This window comes from Zophobas morio, unplaced genomic scaffold (genome assembly GCF_036711695.1).
Source record: "Zophobas morio isolate AGI-343-1 ecotype UQ-CSIRO unplaced genomic scaffold, CSIRO_AGI_Zmor_V1 ptg000007l, whole genome shotgun sequence".
Classification (NCBI taxonomy): domain Eukaryota; kingdom Metazoa; phylum Arthropoda; class Insecta; order Coleoptera; family Tenebrionidae; genus Zophobas; species Zophobas morio.
The window spans coordinates 4,301,630-4,323,521 of NW_026972112.1; the positions used below are offsets into that span (position 1 = coordinate 4,301,630).

Here is a 21,892-nt window from a genome sequence, read left to right on the forward strand (position 1 = left end):
GGGAAGTTGAGCCGCCAAAACTACAACTGTTGCTCAAGGCGAGATATGTAAATATAAATAGAGGGCCACTTAGAGATCTCGTGCACCGCTTGTAGTATCTTGTGCCACATTTAATATTGATTTACTGAATGGTATCGTCATGTTTTTTCAGCGAAACGAGTTTCAGTAGGAAAGTTTTATTAAGGGATTCTTTCGAAATTAGACTATCCGTACAGGCAGCACAATAAACTATTTATTATGCAAGGCATATGATGATAAGTGGAGGCACTTAAAAAAACCCAGTTATTTTTGTATCGATTAAGGAATAAACGTTTTTTATTATATTGAGAGTGCATTTTTATTTCACCTTTTCTTACTGGAATACAGAGACAATTTTGTTCGTGAACTAAATCGAACCTTGAATTTGAGCAGTTTATAGAGATCAGAATCCCGTAGCTATTCCACTACTGCACTTGGACTTTACAACTGCGCTTCATATGGACTGAAAACACAAACCGGTGCTTGCCTAGTCAGATTCAGAAAACACAACCCAAGAGCACTTGATGCACAGCAGAACTAATCAGACCTGTAAACTGGTGCACACGAAGTAAAAACGCATGGAAAAACCACATATGAAAGATTCAGCTGAAGTTAGTTTCACCTAATTGTCAATCAACGACTGGCTACTATAATATTTCATATGTGGTTTATGAATCCGTGTTCAATTTTTACCCCAGACATCCAGATTTGTGTTATGTGAGTGAACCAACCTTTGCTAGGTTTGCGAGAGCATTTTTGTGCGCCCTTTCACCGGAGCGCAGTTTTGGAATTGCTACCAATCATCCCTGTTTCGATCTTGTCTGTTCTGTAGCGCATATTACTCTCGCGTTTAGTGGCAGCGCAATAAATTCCATAGAAATAAGACAGGTGTAACGTTAACAGGTGCTGACACGACGACGCCCCCCGGGCTGCCGAGGCCTGATGCCCTTTTCACCCCCTCAGGAGCAGAACGGAATCGGCAGCAGCAGCAGCAAAGCCCCCCGACGTTCCCCAACTTTGTAAGTAAAGCGTCAACCTGTTCCTCTAATTAAATAACTCCTGTGCAAGCGCCTGTGAGAATATACTATATAATGCAGTATACATGTGTGCGTGTGTCGGATCTCTTCACCGCTCGAGCTGATGTAGCAAAATTTCAATAAATATTAAAACCAGAACAGAACTCGCGAACGCTACACCCCCAACAAATTTTGTACGCTGAACTGCGATAACAACACAATTAATTAAAATGCGAACAAGGGGGAAGTTTAGACTTTGTTTGCTGCTGCGGATCGGTTAAAAACCGGTCGGGCGGCGGGGAGGGGGACTTAACCGGCTACAGTTGGAAAATAATGGCGACGATAATTGACTTGTATAAAATGTTCAAGACGGAAAGTGATTTGGGGGAGTTGCGCTGCGGGCGCAAATTCCGGGACGTGTGGACGCAGCGTCGTTTTCAAAGTAGATTCGGGATTTCGGGACTATGGATTCTGGAACGTTTAACTAGATCTAGGTTTTTCTGTATTAATTTTAATAATTATAACGCTAGTAATCGTAATAATCTCTCTGGGGACACCCGTTCCCAGAGATAGTGCGAGGTCTTCGAACTGAAAGACAAAGAGATCCCCAAGATCATCACCATGCTCCCTGGAGTCCAACCCAAAGTGGGTCCCCAAGGAGCCCACGATTAGTGTGGAAAAGGGACATCCTCAGACTGGGAAACCCGTGGGTGGGACCCTCGGCGCCATTCTCTCCCAATCTTGAGAAGCAAGAATGACAGTTCGAGCGAGCAACATAATTTGTAACGCAGCCATCCTTGGAAACATTTCGCATGTCGGTGATTAAACCACACTGACAAAAATGACAAATATAAAAGCAAAATCGCGAACACTTTTTAATAAGATTTTTAATAAAAGTGCATGTAAATAATTTGTATTTCGTTTATAAGGATTTTAGTTTTTGACTTTTAAGCAATTAAAATTAATTTCGTTAAAAACTTTTCTGGGACGTAGGTACGGATTCAATTCCAGCAATGACTCAATTACAAATTATGTTGCTCACCCGACAAACACATCACCAGACCACTTGCAATATAAGGGAAGTTTTCTTGGACACAAGTTTCCATGACTTGTAGAAGTACTCAGGTTTGAGTAAGAATTAGCCAGTCCCTACACCCCAAGGTTGTTGGAAAACCTATCCGCTGCTCCTGCACCCACCCACTCCACTATACGGGAATGTGAACTTGCTGGGCTTAAGAGAGTATATATCGGGTCAACTATCCCACAAAACTCGTCTCCTAGAGTCAATAACTGGTTGAGATAACACAACTTTGCAAGCAAGCCTGTCTAATTGGAAGATTAGGACATTAGGATCCCCTTTCTTTTAGTCCCAAATACTACAACTATTTCTTATTACTTGGAATCCGATTTAGTATTAGTGGAAAATTTCATATTATCTTAACCCTTTTCTTCATAGAAGACAGGACTTCCTCGAAAATATATTGTGGGGATCGGAAATCCCGCCCTTAAAGTCATCCTATTACAACCTAATATCTTCAAATAACTTGGCCCCCAGAACCACCTATTACTTTTCAAGGCCTCACAAAGTCACCCTGTTTGTCTCTTGTCTAAACTTTTTCCCAAATAGCTTGGCCCAGCTCGCACCCAGGATCCATAACCTGTTGGGATAACCCACAGCTTTGAAGCAAGTTTGTCCAATTGGAGTATTAGGACCCTAAAATATCCACGATCCCGTGATCAGTATGGGAGTTTCAGCTCTTCCAGACTCTTCCAGTCTTTAGATTGGCTTCCCTTTTAGTCCCAAGTACTAGAATTCTGTGGAAGAATAAATTGAGAGTTAATTTAAGACACTTCGGTGGCTGTATAACAAGTTATTCCTTTGCCCTATTCCCGGAGGCCCAAAATTTGTTGATTCGGGTCCTAGGAAGGTGGGAAAGAAAAGTTTTGAGAACGACATTTGGAGGGAAACGAACAGAAAATGGCTGGAGAAGACTGAATGAAGAAGTAATGGACACGTACATGGAACAGGTTACAGAGAATAAGGTGGCTGGGACACATCGAAAGACTTCCGAAAAAAAGACTGGTGAAGAAGATACTGGAAAGAAGGCCCAAAAAAGGAAGGAAGACCAAAGAAAAGGTTCGCTGAGATGAATGCAAAAAAGCAAAAGACCGAGTACAGTGGAACGGAATCGCAAAACTAGCCCTTGGCCTCCATGGCCAGTAGCACTTACACATATACCGGGTGTTTGGAAAATGGCGTATTAACTCTTCAGTACGTTATATACGCGGGTTTCGGAAGCCCCAAAAAAATAACAAAACAAATTCTTTATGATGTAGATTATGAAAAAAACGTTATTTTATAAAAGTAAAATTGGCAACACTGCACGCACCTAATGTGTGAATACCTCCGGCTTACTCTCTGATTTGTTAGTAACGATGATGACTGAAATCCGCCTAGACATTAATCGTTCTGCATTATTATTAATAAAATAAGCTGTTATTTTTCATTATTAAATAAACCAAAAAAAAAACATTTAATAAGACATTTATAAATTATTAATAAAAGCAAAATCAACAAAAGAAAAATCCATTAAAGCATAATCAACTAAACATTAACTTTTAAAATATGACTCTGACCTGACCTGTTTTTGAGTTAATTTTAGGACCCAGTTTTTTTTTTTGAAAATTTAAAACAATCTTGAGGTTCTAAATATTTCTATTTGGAAAGAATTTGAAAGTGCTTTGAAGCCACTAGTGTCTTTTCTTATAATAAATTAATTAAATGTCTTACGTCATCTGTTAAAATCAGTCTTACCTTAGCAGGTGCTAGCCCCACCCACCCGGTCTCTCTTTTCTTAGAGGGTATGTCATTTGCCAAAATCAGATTTGTCTTAGCAGGTACTAGGCCCGCCCACCCGCCCTCTCTTTTCTTATGGATTTCTCATTTGCCAAAATCAGTCATATCTTGACAGATACTAGCCCCGCCCACCCACCCTCTCTTTTCTTAGTGGGTATGCCATTTGCCAAAATCAGTTTTATCTTAGCAGGTACTAGATAGACAAATCCATTAAAACATAACTAACTAAACACTAGAGATGGTCAAAATTCCTGCCTGTGCTGATAAGCTCGTAATATTTCCAAATTTTGATCATTTTTTGTAAAAGTTATTCATCACTACTTGCTAAGATAAAACTGATTTTTGGCAATGACATACTTTCTAAGAAAAGAAAGGGTGGGTGGGCGGGGCTAGTAGCTGTCAAGATAAGACAGATTTTGGCAAATGAGAAACCTTCTAAGAGAAGAATGACATATCTTCTAAGAATGGAAATGGTGAGTGGGCGGGGCTAGTACCTGTTAAGATAAGAGTGATTATGGCAAATGAGATACCTACAAAAAAAAGAGAGGAAGGGTGGGCGGGGCTCACCAGTTGATTGTTAAAAGCGTAGCAGAGAGTTAATTCGTCAATTTCCAGATACCCGATTATATTTATACCTTTCTCGGGGGCTTGACGTTTAGAGGGAAAAGAAGACACCCTGACCTTACCTGACCTGATTCGACTAAATATAGAGTCTATATATTGGATTGGCTACCCCACACAGTTAGCCTTCCAGGGTCCATGACCTATTGGTATAACCCACAATTTTGCAAGCTTGTCCGATTACAATATTAAGACCTTAAAATGCTCATGACCAGTGTGGGAGTTTGAGCTCTTTTAGAGTCTTCCACCTTGACTTCAATTTTATTTCGCCTTCCTTTTTAGTTCCAAATACTAAAACTGGTCCTTTCTTCAGAGCCGATTTTGGGGCACCTCCACGGGTAGATAGCGAGTTATTCCTCAGTCCGCACGTTCTAGCTCCCTCGTACCTATAATTATTTGCCGGACGACCACTGGTCCCAAATTTTTTTATTCGGATTCACCCAGGTTAGGGGCCCGTCATTCGAAACGACCTTAACAAAGGCGGAACTGACTTAGCGAAAGGTTGTCTACGCACTTAAGCCATCCATTGAATTAACTCAAACCAGTAGCAATGATAGCAGTCCGAAAGATGAACCTGGGAATCTTCATAATATCCGAACCCACTTTTTTCAACCTGAAAACCAGAACCACAAGGGTTTTTGGAAATCCATATTAGAGGATATCTAGCCTAGTACTCGTATATTCCAAATTAGGGCGATTCCGCATTCGAATATACTCAAATACATCTAGCTTGTTGGATGGCTTGACGTTCCGAGGGAAGAAAAGGAAGACACTCTAACCTGACCTAACCTGACCTGTCCTGTCCTATGTATTGATTCTACTCCACACATTTGCCCTGCCAGAATCCTTGATCTTTCGGGATAACTCACAACTTTCAGCAAGTATGTCCAATTGGAATATTAGGACCTTAAAATACCCACGATTCCGTGATTAGTGTGGAAGTTTCAATTCTTCTAGACGCTTCCACTATGAATCCAGTCTTTAGATCGGCTTCCCTTTTAGTCCCAAATACTAGAATTATGCGGAAGAATACCTTCAGAACCGATTTTGTGGTACTTCGGTGTATAACAAGTTATTTCTTTGTCTTATTACTGGACGAATACAGGCCCAAAATTTGTTGATTCGGGTGCTAGAAAGGTGTGTAAAGGAAAGTTTTGGGAACGATATTTGATGGGAAACGAACAGAAAATGGCTGGAGAAGATTGAATGAAGACGTAATGGACACATACAAGGAACAGGTTACAGAGAAAAAGATGGCTGGGACACATCGAAAAACTCCCGAAAAAAGACTGGTGAAGAATATACAAAAAAGGAAGGAAGACCAAAGAAAAGGTATATGGAAGAGCTGAATGCAAAAAAAAAGGAAAACACCGAGTAATCCTGGAAGGGAATCGCAAAACTAGCCCTTGAGCCTCCATGGTCAGTAGCACTTACACATATGTATAGCTTATTCGATAGCTTGACGTTTAGAGGGAAAAGAAGACACCCTGACCTTACCTGACCTAATCCGATCAAATATACAGTTTTTATATTGGGTCAACTACCTCACACAGCTCACTTTCCAAGATCCATGACCTATTGGAATAACCCACAGCTTTGCAAGCTTGTCCAATTAGAATATTAGGACCTTCAAATGCTCATGACCACTGTGGGAATTTCAGCTCCTTCAGGCTCTTCCACCTTGACTTCAATTTTATTTCGCTTTCCCTTTTAGTTCCAAATACTAAAACTATCTGTCCTTCCTTCAAAGCCGATTTTGGGGCACCTCCACAGGTAGATAGCGAGTTATTCCTCAGTCCGCACGTTCTAGCTCCCTCGTACCTATAATTATTTGCCGGACGACCACTGGTCCCAAATTTTTTTATTCGGATTCACCCAGGTTAGGGGCCCGTCATTCGAAGCGACCTTAACAAAGGCGGAACTGACTTAGCGAAAGGTTGTCTACGCACTTAAGCCATCCATTCAATTAGCTCAAACCAGTAGCAATGATAGCAGTCCGAAAGATGAACCTGGGAATCTTCATAATATCCGAACCCACTTTCAACCTGAAAACCAAAACCACAAAGGTTTTTGGAAATCCATACTAGAGGATATCTAGCCTAGTATATTCCAAATTAGTCCCGCATTCTAATATCCTCAAATACATCCAGATTGTTCGATGACTTGACGTTCCGAGGGAACAGAAGGAAGACCTGACCTGACCTGTCCTATGTATTGATTCTTTCGGGATAACCCATAACTTTCAAGCAAGTCTGTCCAATTGGAAAATTAGGACCTTAAAATACCCACGATTCCGTGATCAGTGTGGGAGTTTCAGTTCTTCTAGACTCTTCCACTATGAATCCAGTCTTTAGATCGGCTTCCATTTTAGTACCAAATACTAGAATTATGTGGAGGAGTACCTTCAGAGCCGATTTTGTGGTACTTCAGTGTATAACAAGTTATTTCTTTGTCCTATTCCCGGACGAACACATGCCCAAAATTTGTTGATTCGGGTGCTAGGAAGGTGGGAAAGGAAGTTTTGAGGACGATATTTGGGGGAAAGCGAACAGAAAATGGCTGGAGAAGAGGATTAAATGAAGAAGTAATGGACACGTACAAGGAACAGGTTTCAGAGAAACTGATGGCTGGGACACATCGAAAGACTCCCGAAAAAAGAACTGGGGAAGAAAATATTGCAAAGGAAACCTATAGGAAAAAAGGAAGACCAAACAAAGGTATATGACCGAGTACACTGGAAGGAAATCGTAAAACTAGCCCTTGACCCTCGATGACTTGACGTTTAGAGGCAAATGAAGACACCCTGACCTTACCTGACCTGACTCGACCAAATATACAGTCTGTATATTGGGTCGTCTACCCCACACAGCTGGCCTCCCAGGGTCCATGACCTGTTGAGATAACCCACAACATTGCAAGCTTGTCCAATTAGAATATTAGGACCTTAAAATGCCCATGACCAGTGTAGGAGTTTCAACTCCCTTAGACTCTTCCACCTTGACTACAATTTTAGATCGCCTTCCCTTTTAGTCCCAAATACTAAAATTATCTGTCGTTCCTTCAGAGCAGATTTTGGGGCACCTCCACAAATCTCTTTTAGACCCAAATACGAGAATTATGTGGAGAAGTACCTTCAGACCCGATTTTATGCTACTTCGACGGCTGTATAACAAGTTATTCCTTTGCCCTCACACTTTGACTTCCTCGTATCTGTAATTATTTCCCGGACGAACACACGCCCAAAATTTGCTGATTCGGGTTCGCCTGGCTTAAGGGCCCATTATTCTAAAGGACCTGCACGAAAACAAATTAATGTGGGTTAACTTAGCGAAAGATGATTTACGCACATCCATTGAATTCAGTCAGTAATAGCTGTACCACATAAGACCATTGTCCCTCGCACTCCTCGCATACGGAAGCAAAATTTACGTTGGTACAACGCGGGCTTTAAGGCGTCCTCGAGGAAATTCTGTGACAATCCCATTCTTAAAATGCAAGGATAGCAGTCCGAAAGAAGAAGAGGGGTCATACCTAGACCAGCGAAGTGGAAAAGCTTGATCCACCAGGAGTATCTGGGAACCTTCACACTATCCGAACCCTCTTCTTCATAGAAGGGAGAACTTCCTAGAACACCTATTTGGCTCCTTGGAAACTCCAGTTTTGAGTAAAGACAACCTTAAGCCTTCTGGGTTTAGCACCTCTGTATGACGAAACGAAAATGATGGCGTCTCCCTAGCTACATTTTTGGGAATCCATACGAAGGGATATCTAAAATTAGGGCCATCCTGCATTCTAATGAGTTTATGAGCTTATTGGATTTACAGGCCTTAAAAAAAAAACAGAGGAACAGGTCCTAGAAAAGTGGAAAAGGAAAGTTTTGAGAACGAACAGAAAATGGCTAGAGAAGAAGATTGAATGAAGAAGTAATGGACCCATACAAGGAACCACCCCCAGCCACCTGTTTCAGAAAATAAGGTGGCTGGAACACATCGAAATATTCCCTAAAAAAACGATTGAAGGAGAACTGCAAAGAAAACCTATGGCCCAAAAAAAAACGAAAAAAGACCAAAGTAGAGGCGGATGAATGGGATGATTGCAAAAAAAAACACTAAATATACAGCCTATATATTGAGTCAGCTACCCACACAACTCGCCTTCCACCTATTGGAATAATCCCCAACTTTGCAAGCTTATCCAATTAGAATATTAAGGCCTTAAAATGGGAGTTTCAGCTCTTTCAGACAATCTTTAGATCGCCTTCCCTGTTAGTCCCAAATACTAAAACCGTCACATGTTGCTTCAGAACCGACTTTGGGAAACCTCCACAGGTAGACAGCGACTTATTCCTCAGTTCCCACGTTCTAGCTCCCTCATACCTATAATTATTTCTCGGACGAACACTGGTTCAAATTTGTTGTTCGGATTCACCCAGGTTAGGGGCACGTTATTCTAAACGACCTTAACAAAGGTGGAATTGACTTAGAGAAAGGTTATCTACGCACTTAAGCGAACCATTCAATTCATTCAAACCAGTAGCAATGATAGCAGTCCGAGAGATGAGCCTGGGATGTTCATAATACCCGAACCTTTATTTTTCAACCTGAAAACTAGAACCACAAAGGTTTTTGGAAATCCATACTAAGGGATATCTAGCCTAATATATTCTAAATTAGGGCGGTCCCGCATTCTAACATGCTCAAATACATCTAGCTTGTTGGATGGCTTGACGTTCCGAGGGAAGAGAAAACACTTTGACCTGACCTGACCTAACCTGACCTGTCCTATGTATTGATTCTACTCCACACATTTGCCCTGCCAAAATCCTTGATCTTTCGGGATAACCCACAACTTTCAAGCAAGTTTGCCCAAATGGAAAATTAGGACCTTAAAATGCCCGCGACTCCGTGATACCTGTAGGAGTTTCAGCTCTTCCAGACTCTTCCACCATGACTCCAATCTTTAGATCGGCTTCCCTTTTAGTCCCAAGTACTAGAATTATGTGGAGGAATACCTTCAGAGCCGATTTTATGGTACTTCGAGGGGTGCATAACAAGTTATTCTTTTGCCCACACGCTTTAGATTCCTCGGACAAACACAGGCCCAAGATTTGTTGATTCGGGTTCGCCTGGGTTAAGGGTCCATCATTCTAAAGATCCTGTACCGACACAACTCTGGGTTGACTTAGAGAAAGGTGGTCTACGCACATCCATTGAATTAAGTCAGTAATAGCTGACCAGATAAGGTCATGCTGTCCCTCGCACTCTTCGCATACGGAAGCAAAGTTTACCAAAGTACAGGGCGGCCTTTCAGGCGTCCCCGAGGGAATGCCATCACAATTCCATTCTTAAAAGGCAAGGATAGCAGTCCGAAAGAAGAAGAGGGGTCATAGTTAGACCAGTGAAATAGATATTTATATGAAAAGCTTGATCCACAGTATCTGGGAAACTTCATGCTATCCGAACCCTCTTCTTCATAGAAGACAGAATTTCCTAGCACACGAATTGGACTACTTGGAAACTCCAGTTTTGAGTGAAGACATCCTTAAGCCTTCTGGATTTAGCACCTGTGTATGACGAAACGACAATGATGGCGTCTCTCTGGCTACATTTGTGGGAATCCACACGAAAAGATGTCTAAAATTAGGGTGGTCCCACATTCTAACTTATTGGATCTCAGTAACATATGCGTGTGAGGTGCGGACCTTATAAAGAAACAGAGGATGAGGTCCTTGAAAGGTAGGGAAAGAAAGTTTTGAGAACGATATTTGGACAAAAACGAACAGAAAATGGATGGAGAAGAAGACCAAATGAAGAAGTAATGGACACATACAAGGACCACACACAACCGGGATTATCAGGTTTCAGAGAATAAGATGGCTGGGACACATCGAAAGAGTCCCGAAAAAAGACTAGTGAAGAAGATACTGCGAAGAAAACCTATAGCCCCAAAAAAAGAAAGAAATGCCAAAAAAAGGTAGATGAATGAGATGAATACACAAAAAAGCACCAAATATCCAGTCTATATTGGGTCAGCTAGCCCACACAGCTCGCCTTCCAGAATCCATGACCTATTGCGATAACCCACAACTTTGCAAGCAACCACAAAGGTTTTTGGAAATCCATACTGTTGGATGGTTAGACTTGACCTGACCTGACCTGATTTTATAAAAACATGACTAGGGAACTAGACTGAAAAAGAGATAAGTACCGGGAAGTATTAATGATTGTGACTTTTTTGTTAGGTTGGCAACAATTTAAACATTTTATTATAGCATACCTGATTTTCAAAATGAAATTGAAGACACCAAGTCACCTTCTCATCACGTTTGCGCGGTTTAGGCGCGCTCCTGCAAAGTTGACAACTGTGAACTGACACGTCAACATTGCTGCCAATATTTCAGGATTACCAACACAAAAAACCATTAATACTCACTCGGCACCTCTTCGTACATACGTTTTACTAACTTATTTGATGGGACAGCCTCCAACAAAACCTCCGATACTAAACACCTAAAATAAGTATATTTAGGAAAAAGCTGTCGATAAAATCCAGCTTTGAGTTGGAAGAAAATTTTAAGTCGTCTCAATGGTCCGCTGAAAATCTAACCACAGAGGTTCTGGAAACTCTTCTAAGTTTGAATGAAACAACAATGATAACGTCTGACCTCTAGCCTAGTATATTCTGAATTAGGGCGGGCCCGCATTCCGATGTGTTCAAGTATGTACACCTAGCTTGTTGGATGGTTTGACATTTTGAGGGAAGAAAAGGTACCCTGACCTGACCTAACCTAACCTGACCTGTCCTGTAGATTGGGTCCACTACCCCACACAGCTGGTCCCCAGGATCCATAATTCGTTGTCATAACCCACAACTTCCAGGCAAGTTTGTCCAATAGGAAGATTGGGACCTTAAAATGCCCACGACTGTGTGATAAGTGTAGGAGTTTCAGCTCTTCCAGACTCTTCCACCATGAGTCCAATCGGCTTCCTTTTGAGTCCCAAATACTAGAATTATGTGAACGAATACCTTCAGAGCCGATTTTATGGTACTTTGACGGGTGTGTAACAAGTTATTCCCTATTGCCCTATTCCCGGCCGAACATCGACCCAAAATTTGTTGATTCGGGTTCGTCCAGGTTAAGGGCTCGTCACTCTAAACAACCTGCACTAACACAAATATGGATTGAGTTAGAAAAAGGTTGTCCATTGAATTAAGTCAAACTAATAGCTGCACCAGATAAGGTCAGGTCATGCTGTCCCTCACACTTCTCACATACGGAAACAAAGTATACCAAAGTGTAGAGTGCCTTTCAGGCGTCTTAGAAGGAATTCCAGCATAACCACACTCTTAAACGTCAATGATAGCAGTCGGAAAGAGGAAGAGGACCAGTGAAATTTGAACCCTAACGAGTATCTGGGAAACTTCGTGCTATCCGAATCCTCTTCTTCATTAAACACGTATTTGACTACTTGGAAACTCCAGTTTTGAGTGAAGGCAGAATCTTAAGTCTTCTTAAGCTTAGCATCTATGTTTGAACGAAACGACAATGGAGGCTCTCTCTCTAGCTACATTTTTGGGAATCCATCCTTGGGAATACCTGAATTAGGGCGATCCCACATTCTGATGTGATCTAGTTTATTTAATCTCAGTAACATATGCGTGCGAGGATGGACCTTAAAAAACAAGAAGAGGCCCTAGAAAGGTGGGAGAGGAAAGTTTTGAGAAAGACATTTGGGAGAAAACGAACAGAAAATGGATGGAGAAGTAAGATGGCTGGACACATCGAAAAAAGAATACTGAGTACATAACCTATAGGCCAAAAAAAGCAAGACCAAAGAAAAGGTATATGGATGAGATAATGGAAAAAAATCAAAAAACCGAATGGGAAAGGAATCGCAAAACTACACCATGTTCAATGGCTTGACATTTAGAGCGAAAAGAAGATACGCTGACCTTACCTGACCTGACCCGACCAAATATACACTTTGTACAGGGTTTCTATAAATGATTATAGGGTCGAAGTAGGTCATGGAAACGTGCCGCCTCTCAGTTTTAAACTTTACTAAATCCCCAAGGTCTCATGATAAATACCACACGCACCTGTATAACTCATTAAACAAATTTATTGCAGTTAAACATCACAGTAAACATTGAAAATGTTCACCATTTTGTTCAAGGCACATGTTCACTCTATTTTTAATTTCAAAAATGTTCTGTAATCCTTTCTTTAATGCTCATTGTTCAATTTCATGTTACAAACAGGAACTCCTGACTGCTGAGGATAAAAAAATGTTAAAACAATAAAAACGATGACTTTAAATGACAGGTTACAATAATTGACATTAGTCACAAGCGAGAACTGTCATAATGAGGAATAACTACGCCCTAAAAACCATTTATAAAAACCATTACCATACACAGCTGGACTTCCAGGATCCATGACCTGTTGGAATAACCCAAAACTTTGCAAGTTGTGCATGCGTGACATTTACAGGAAAGAGAAGATACCCTGAGTTGATCTGACCTGACCTGACCTGACCTGATTTTATAAAAACATGTGAAAGTGAACTGGAGAAGAGATAAATACCGGAGAACATTAATGATTGTGATTTTTTTGTCAGGTTGGCAACATATTTAACTATTTTGTGATGGCATACCCGATTGTCAAAACGAAATTGAAAAGACCAAGTCGCCTTCTCATTAGGTTTGCAAGACAGGTTAAGCACGCTCCTGTAAAAGTCGTTGCTGCCAATAATTCAGAATTACCAACACAAAAATTCGCTTCAATCATTAATAGTCTCGGTACCGTAGAACGGGGCTAATAGGGAATTTTTTTTCGAATTTTTGTTAATCAAACTCAAACTAATTTTTTTAGATTTTTTAAAATAAACGTTTTGGAAAGGGCCTTATGTTAGCAGTTTTTAGTACGCAATAAAATTGTCACTGTCTAAACAATAAGGCCACAAAATTTTTTTTTTCTTATTTTCTTAAATTTTACCTGAGTGGGGTTATTCGGGAAACCTTGTAAAACTATACAAAAACCGAGTTACCCCGCTTTATAAGTATTCCAAATTTTAAAAAATATATAATATTGTTTTTTTAATTTGTATTTTCCAATAGATCGCGTGCATTCTCAAAAAACTGCTCAATAATCGGAGGTGAAAGTGACGCTCTTTTTGTAGATATATTGGAAGACAAACGGTTTGAAATCAGGTGTTTGTGTCTTTTAATAAAATTGGTTGCCCAATCTGGTCCAGGCAAGTTATTTTTAAGTCGTTTTTCTTGAAGGCCAAGTTTATCCAGATAAGCTTTTACCATTAGTCTTAAATCTAAAAGATCAAATGGGTATCCCCAGCTTGCTACAAGATTTAAGTGTTCCAGAAAAACAGTTTCCTCTTCCTGACTGAAGAGATTTGGACGACCTGGACGATCATTTTTGTTTTGTCTTGAAACACGTCGTGCAATTGTAGATTTTTTAACCAAGTATTTTTTTTCTGCTCCAAGAAGAGTTAACTTTTTTGCACGAAAGTCTTCAACTGCCCGCTGTAAATTCTCATTGCTATAAGCAAAATACGGTTTGTAGTTTTTACCATTTCTAGTATTCGATAACGTCCTTTTGTACTTCCGCACCATGTTGCGTCTCTAAAAAAAATTGTGGTTTGAAAAGTAACTAAACAGTACAATAATTACCTGCAGATACATGCAAGTACTTGTATTATACAAGATCCTGTAATAATAAGCAATTTCCCAAATAACCCCGATGGGGCTGTCCAAGTAGCCCCATTTTAGTAAAAATGTCGCCCAAGACATATTTTTCAATCAATTTTTTTGATTTTTTGATATTTTGCGGCAAATATACGTAACTTTTTGTCTGAATATTCATACTTACTCTGAAATCACTTATTTTGTTTCTAGAGCACAAAGTTGGACATACAAAAATTTTTCAAAAATGTAACGTCCGCGTTTTAAACAAATCACTGCCTTATCGGCTTCACATTTCTAGAACTCTGTACAAGAAACTTTTAGGTTCGAGACTAAACTCAACTTTTCCACTGGATGCGTTAGGAAAATATCACGATCAGCTCTGCTAGAGTGCGTTAAATACTTTTTTTGGTCGGTTCCCGAATATCCTCACATTTCCTGATTAGCCCCGTCTTACGGTACACAATCCTTAGTAACTTTTTTGATGGGAGGTATTTTATGTCGCTGTGGTGGCACTTCTGACCCGTCTTTTTGTCGTTGTTATGCACGTCATGAGTGCCACACTGAAAACGCGAAAGTTACTGTAGAATCAGACTCTTTTCTCTTATTTGTACATATAGAAAATTCGCTGTCTTAACACACTAAACTGAAAGTAGTAGATTTCGACACATATTTGTTTCAGTTTTTACGCAGCAGAAAACAAAAAAAAACATGTTTTTAATTCTAGCCCGAAGGTAAAGAAGGTTTATGTGCGTAATTCGCCAGCATCGAAGGGATTAAAAGTAAAGAACACGAAAAAAAAATTACTAAAGCTGCTTGGGGCCCAAACCCCAAAAATAATAAACAACGGTAATCCTCGAACAGATAAAAGCCTGCTAAAATCTTGTAGGTGTTAACCGTTACAATTTAAATCATTTGATTCATTTTCTTCTAAACCGTAATAATATTAATAAAACTAATTATGACCTTACACGAAAGCAGAAATTTTTCCGAACAATCGATCGCACTTTACACGAATTTAAAACGTAGCAATTGCTCGAAACTTCTTTTCAAACAACGTTCGAGTTCGTTATTTATTAACTCAACTAGACGAAGTTTGCTACGTTGACTGTAATTTTCCGCTAATTCCTTATTAAACAACTCCACCAAAGAGCACGAATAATAAGGTCTTCAATTTTGAACTCACGACTTAATTGTGCATGCATGCAGCTCTGATTAAACGAAAAAAACAAAAATTGCGCTACCTCGCTGCAGATATCATATTTTTAATTTTGAAAGTTAAAACAAGTTCGAGTCGATCCTCCGCTTATTAATAAAGATGCTTGCACTCGAGCTGTTTACTCGAATCGAAATTGAAAATTCCTGTTCCGTCTGGCATAAAAGTGCATGAAAGAATTCAGTAGTTAAGTGTGACTTTGTTGCAGTCTCACGTAGAGGCGATGCCCTCCCCCGAAATGTGCGTGCCCCAATCCGGGGGCACCCTGGGCCGCCCCCGTCCGCGCCCCCGCGACGTTTCGTACTCGTCATTCGCCACCATGAGGAGAGACCACATCATAGCCGAGGCTATTCCGGGACCTGAAAGTTGTGTTTAATGAACTGAATCAAACGGTGTCACCAGCTCCAGTCCGTCTCGGCGTCTCCTCTAGGACTCCTCGTTGGAACCACCTGGAGATGGTGACGCCTCGATAGCGCCTGTGATACAGGAGTAGATGCCAAGTGTTTTTAGTAAATGATTCTGTTTAGGTAGTGGAACAATCACAGACTCTCGAGCTTAATTGTTTTTAGATGGGACTCTCTTGAAACTATCAACGAAGAAACCTGACAAATGAACGACCGACCATATTTTCTAGGCCTACTGGCCGGACGGGGCCCGGTCCTGCGGCGGCCCGAAATTTCACACACGCAGTTTTTTATTGGCTCGGCCGCTGTGGGAGCGCGCGGTTCCGGCGACTCTGAACCTATCGGGCGTAAATAAATGTCTAACTTTTAATACGGATGAATGTTGTTAATGATTAGCTGTCCAATCATACTGTGTATGATTTACAAGATCGTTCTTTTCCGATCTGGTAAAAGCGAGTAAAATTTGAAACCGTTCCCACTTCAGTTACGCCGTTCTTTCATTACGAAATCCATTAATGGGCTTTGAAAGACGTTCGAATTACAAATACTAATTAAAAGCAGCGCTCTCTCTCTCTCTTTCTTTCGGAGATAAGTCAGTGTCAAATTTATTCAAATCGATAGGCCGAAATATTCCTAACGGTAATAAAAGCTTGGCGTATCTGTTCAAAGACTGTTTCCACTATGTATTTACTACGATTGTGTGTATGTACAATAAGTTATCAACTGTGTACATATGTTATTAGATGAATTTGTTTTAACATAAGAGCTTTATTGCTGTGCAATAATGTATTTTGTAAATAAAGTGTGCTTAATAAGAATGCGTGTGAGTTACAGACTATGTTGAGATGTTGTTTATATTATTTTATTCATGTACATAACTGATGAACCAATGAGAGTATTATTAATAAATATAAACTAAATGTGTATCCATTCTAATGCTTATTTCATACGTCACACACAATAACCCCAAAAAACCAAAATAAACAGCTATTAATCATTGTCACACCCGTAAGTAATAAAGCTTTTATCCCACTAGTAACGTAAACATCCATTACATTCCCTTCGTCAGCATGATATTAAATTTGTAATTATGTAGGAACTTTTCGAAGGGTACGAAACGTTTGTGGTTCCAAGGGAGACAGCGTTCATAATACTGTTCTCATCTCTAATGTAAGGATCCGCTGCATTCACAGATTATTTTCCGTTGTTTCTTCTCCACTTCACAGAGTGAATGATATTTAAGGGATCACCGTCTTCGCAGAAAGGTCTCGTACTTGGTTTATGACATTTCCGCAGCGATACAAGAAACAATGCACAGGGGCTTTCTGTCATTTCGGAATTTATGCTCGAGAAAAAAAGTGTCTCGGCTTCGGGTTTTAAATTTGTTGTATAGAATTAAATCGCTTTTTGATTTTTATTCAGTTTTAATGTAAGAATGTTTTTAAATAATTTGCGGTAAATCTGAAAATCAAAAAATTGTAAGACTGAAAAGTTGAAAAATTAAAAACTGAAAATTGGATAAAATAGAGTCATTGAAAAATCGAATAATTTAAAAATCAACAAATTACATATTCCTTTGCATAGTTTAACTTTTTAAAAAGCAATAAAATGAAGAAAATTGGAAATCCAAACACTACAATATTGTAATGTTACGTTGAACGGGTATTTAAAATCGGCGTAGGTAAAACTCAACAATTTATTTCCTAGAAACTCAAATTTACACGGCGATTATGTACAAAGTAATTCCGGCGCAACTTGACTGGACTCTGTCTTCGCTTAACTCGATTTGTTAACTGAATAATAATCGTTCCCGACCGTGGCCTCGATTTAAATCTATACGATCCTCTCGATGGATCGAGAACGCCGCTTCGAGGTTTTTCTGGGTTGGCCATCGCAACTTCCGCTTCCAGGCGGTTCGTCAGCTAACGCCGCTCGGCTGATGAGTCATTATCGCCGTACATACTAGAATCCATAGTATCGTAACAGTAAAATTGAAAATTCAAAAAATTGTAAAATAGCACAAATTAAAAACTGAAGCATTTAAAAATCGAAAATTTGTTAAAATGGAAAATTGGAAAATTCGAAAAACTAAATTTGAAAAATTGCATTCAAAAATTTTGAAGTTCAAAAACTGAAACTGGAAAAAAAAATTAATATTGAAAATTGAAAAATCCGAAAATGGAAATGTTCAATATCAAAAAACGAATAAATCATGTTGAAAAATCTAAAATTCGTAAAACTGAAAATTCGAAAAAATTAAAAATTGCGTTAAAAAAGTCAAGATTTGTTTTGAAAAATTGAGGAACCAAAAACGGCGAAATTGCAAAATCGACAACTGAAAAATGACATCGAAAAATCGAAAAATTTAAATGTTGAAAACCAAAAAGCGAAAAAAATTGGGAATTTGAAAAACTGAATAATTAAGAACAGAAAAATCGAAAAATTCAAAAATCAAAAAATTGCAAAATTGTAAAATCGGAAAATAGAAAACTTAATGAGTGAAAAATCGAAAATTCGTAAAACTGACATTAAAAAAAGTCAAAAGTTGAATTGAAAAATTGAAGAAACAACAACTGCGAAATTGGAAAACCGACAAACTGAAAATTTATACTGAAAAATCGAAAAATTAAGACGTTCAAAATCAAAAAACCCAAAAAAAATGGGAAACCGAAAATCTGAAAAATCAACAACTGAAGAACCTCAAAAGGAAAAATACAGGAAAATGAAAAATCCAAACATTGCAATATTGTAAAATTGGAAAATAGAAAAATTAAAAACTGAAACATTTGAAAACTAAAAAATCGAAAATTTGTAAAACTAGAAAATTAAAAATTCAAAAAACTGTAAAATTGAAAAATTGCATTAAAAAAATTAAAAGATGAAAAATAGAGAAACAGAAAATTGAAAATATTGCAAAATGGAAAATTCGAAAAACTGTAAAATACAAAAAATGAAAATAATTATAAAATTGAAGAATCGAAAAATTTTAGTCAAAAAAGGTAAACATTGAGAAATTGAATTGCAAAATTTTAAAATTAGAAATTGAAAAATCGAAAAATTAAAATGTTCAGTGCGAAAAAACTAATAAATCGTGTTGAAAAATCGAAACTTTGTAAAACTGAAAAACTGAAAATTCGAAAAAAAAATTGCATTAAAAAAGTCAAAAGCTGATCGAAAAATTGAAAAACAAAAAATTGCGAAATTGCAAAATCGACAAACTAAAAATTATGAACTGAAAAACCTAAAAACGAAAAACTAGAGAAAATGAAAAATCGAAAAATTAAACACTGAAAAATTTAATAGTTCAAACATCAAAAAATTGCAATTCCAAAAATTAAAAACTGAAACATTTAAAAATTAAAAAATCGAAAATTTGTAAAACTGTAAAATAGAAAACTCGGAAACTGTAAAACTGAAAAATTGCATTAAAAAATTTCAAAGTTGAAAAATAGGGAAACTGAAAATTGAAAATATTGCAAAATTTTAAAATCGCAAAACCTGCAACACAGAATAATTGATAAATTAAAAATGGAAAATTCGAAAAATCGTTAAATAGAAAAATTGAAAAATCGAAAAATTAAAATTGAAAAACTGAAAATTTGAAAAAATGAAAAATTGCATTTAAAAAGTCAAAAGTTGAATCGAAAAATTGAAAAACCAAAAACTGCGAAAGTGCAAAATCGACAAATTGAAAAGTTCCATTGAAAAATCGAAAAATTAAAATGTTCAAAATCAAAAAACGAAGAAAAAATGAGAAATTGAAAAACTGAAAATTTAAGAACTGAAAAACCTAAAAACTGAACAAGCCATTAATGTGAAAAAACGAATAAATCAAGAAATTGAACAATTAAAAATCGGAAAAATATAAAATCAACAAACTGAAAAACCTAAAAATTGGAAAACGAGAATTTGAACAACTGGAAAATTGAAAATTAGAAAAACTAAAAAAAATCGCAAATCGAAAAACTGCAGACTAAAAAACTGAAAAAATGAAATACCGAAAAATTCAGTACATTGTCGAAAAATCGAGAAACCGAAAAATCGGAAAATTGAAGATCCAAAAAATTCCAAAATTGTAAAATCGAAAAAATGAAACAAAATTTGAAAAACTGAAAAGTCGAAAATTTGCAAAATCTAAAAATAGGAAAAAATAATAAATAGAAATATCGAAAAGTTAAAATGTTCAAAATCATCGAGAAATTGAAAAAATAAAAATCAAGAAATTGTAAAATCTAAACATTACAAAGTTGTAAAATTGCAAAATCAAAATATTCAAAAATCGAAAAATTGAAAAATCAAAAATTGAAAAACCTAAAAATTGAATATTCAAAAATTGTAAAATTGAAAAATCGCAAATACAAAAATTGCAAATTAAAAGACTGAAGAAATAAAAAATTGCAAAATTCAGTAGTTGAAAAATCGAGAAACAGAAGACTGAACAGTCGAAAAAATTTCAAAAAAATAAAAAATTGCAAAATCGAAAGATTCCAAAATGATTAAATTGAAAAATTACGTTGAAAAAATTAAAAGTTAAAAAGTCGAGAAACTGAAAAATTAATAAATTAAATATAGAATATTCGAAAAATTGAAAAAATTGAAAAATTTAGATGCTCGAAGTCAAAAAAGGAAAAAAATAAAGATTTTGAGGAAACGTTGCAAAATTTTAAAACTCAAAATTGAAAATTCGAAAAGTAAAAACGTTCAATGTCAAAAAACGAATAAATCGTGTCGAAAAATGGAAAAATTCATTCAAAAAAGTCAAAAGTTTAATTGAAAAACTGAAAAACCAAAAACTGTGGAATTTCAAAATTGAGAAACTGAAAAATTTTAAAAATAGTTACAATTAAAATGTTCAAAGTCAAAAAACCAAAACAAAAAACTGGGGAAATGTAAACTCGAAACATTGCAAAATTATTAAAATATTGAAAAATCGGAAAACTGAAAAACCTAAAGATTTTAAAATTCAAAAATCGCAAATCGAAAAATTGCAGATTAAAAAAACTGAAGAATTGAAGAACTGACAAATCGAGAAACCGAAAAATCGGAGGACTGAAAATCTAAAAAATCCAAAATCATCAAATCAAAAAATTGCAAAAATTAAAAATTAAAAATCGAAAATTGCAAAATTAAAAAAATGGGACATTAAAAACTGAGAAAACGAAAAATTGAACAATTAAAAATGAAAATCCTAAAAACTGAAAAGTCGAAAAATGGCAAAATCGAAAAATTGAAAAAAAATGATGAATTAAAAACCAAAAAATTGTAAATTCCCAAAATTGCAAAATCAAAGCATACCAAAATTGAAAGGTTAAAAACAGATAAACCTAAAATTGAAATTTCGAAAAACTGTAAAATTGAAAAATCGCAAATTCAAAACTTACAAATCCAAAAACTGAAGAAATGATAAATTGAAAAATTCAGTAGTTGAAAAATCGGAAAACTGAATAATCGAAAAAATTCCAGAATTGTAAAATCGAAAAATTTCAACACCAAAAAATTGAAAATGGAAAACTGAAGAACCGAGAAATTGAAAGTCAAAACACTGTAAAATTAAAAATTCGAAAAATGAAAAAGATAGTAAAATTAAGAAATCGAAAAATTTAAATGTTCCAAATTAAAAAAGGAAAAAATAGGGAAATTGAGGAGTTGAAAAATCGAAACGTTGCAAAATTTTAAAATTAAAACTTGAAAATTCGAAACGTGAAAACGCTCAGTGAAAGATTGAAAAAATAGTTACATTGAAAAATCGAACAATTAAAATGTTCAAAGTCAAAAAACGAAAAAAATAAAAATCGGAAAACTGAAAAACCTAAAAATTGGAAAATCGAGAATTTCAAAACTTGGAAAATTGAAAATTTGAAAAAATGTAACATTGAAAAATTGTAATCAAAAAATTGCAGATAAAAAACTGAAGAATTGAAAAACTGAAAAATCGGAAGATTGAAGATTGCAACACTGCAAAGTTGAAAATTCGAAAATTTAAAAATTGTAAATCGAAAAATTAAAAAATTCAGAGTTAAAAGAGGAAAAAATCGAAAAAAATTTGTAATCGACAAAG

At 36.8% G+C, this 21,892-nt stretch overlaps 1 protein-coding gene across 1 annotated transcript in view; it reads left to right on the forward strand.

Annotated features, from left to right (window-relative positions):
* LOC135124266 (hemicentin-2-like) overlaps window positions 1–16,724 on the forward strand; it is a 379,948-nt gene extending 363,224 nt beyond the window's left edge. Inside the window, exons 13-14 of the mRNA XM_064049205.1 lie at window positions 922–1,037; window positions 15,639–16,724. Of these exons, the coding sequence (XP_063905275.1) occupies window positions 922–1,037; window positions 15,639–15,806 (284 nt within the window). The 3' untranslated portion in view covers window positions 15,807–16,724. The remainder of the gene's footprint in view (window positions 1–921; window positions 1,038–15,638) is intronic.
* Window positions 16,725–21,892: the final 5,168 nt, after the last annotated feature.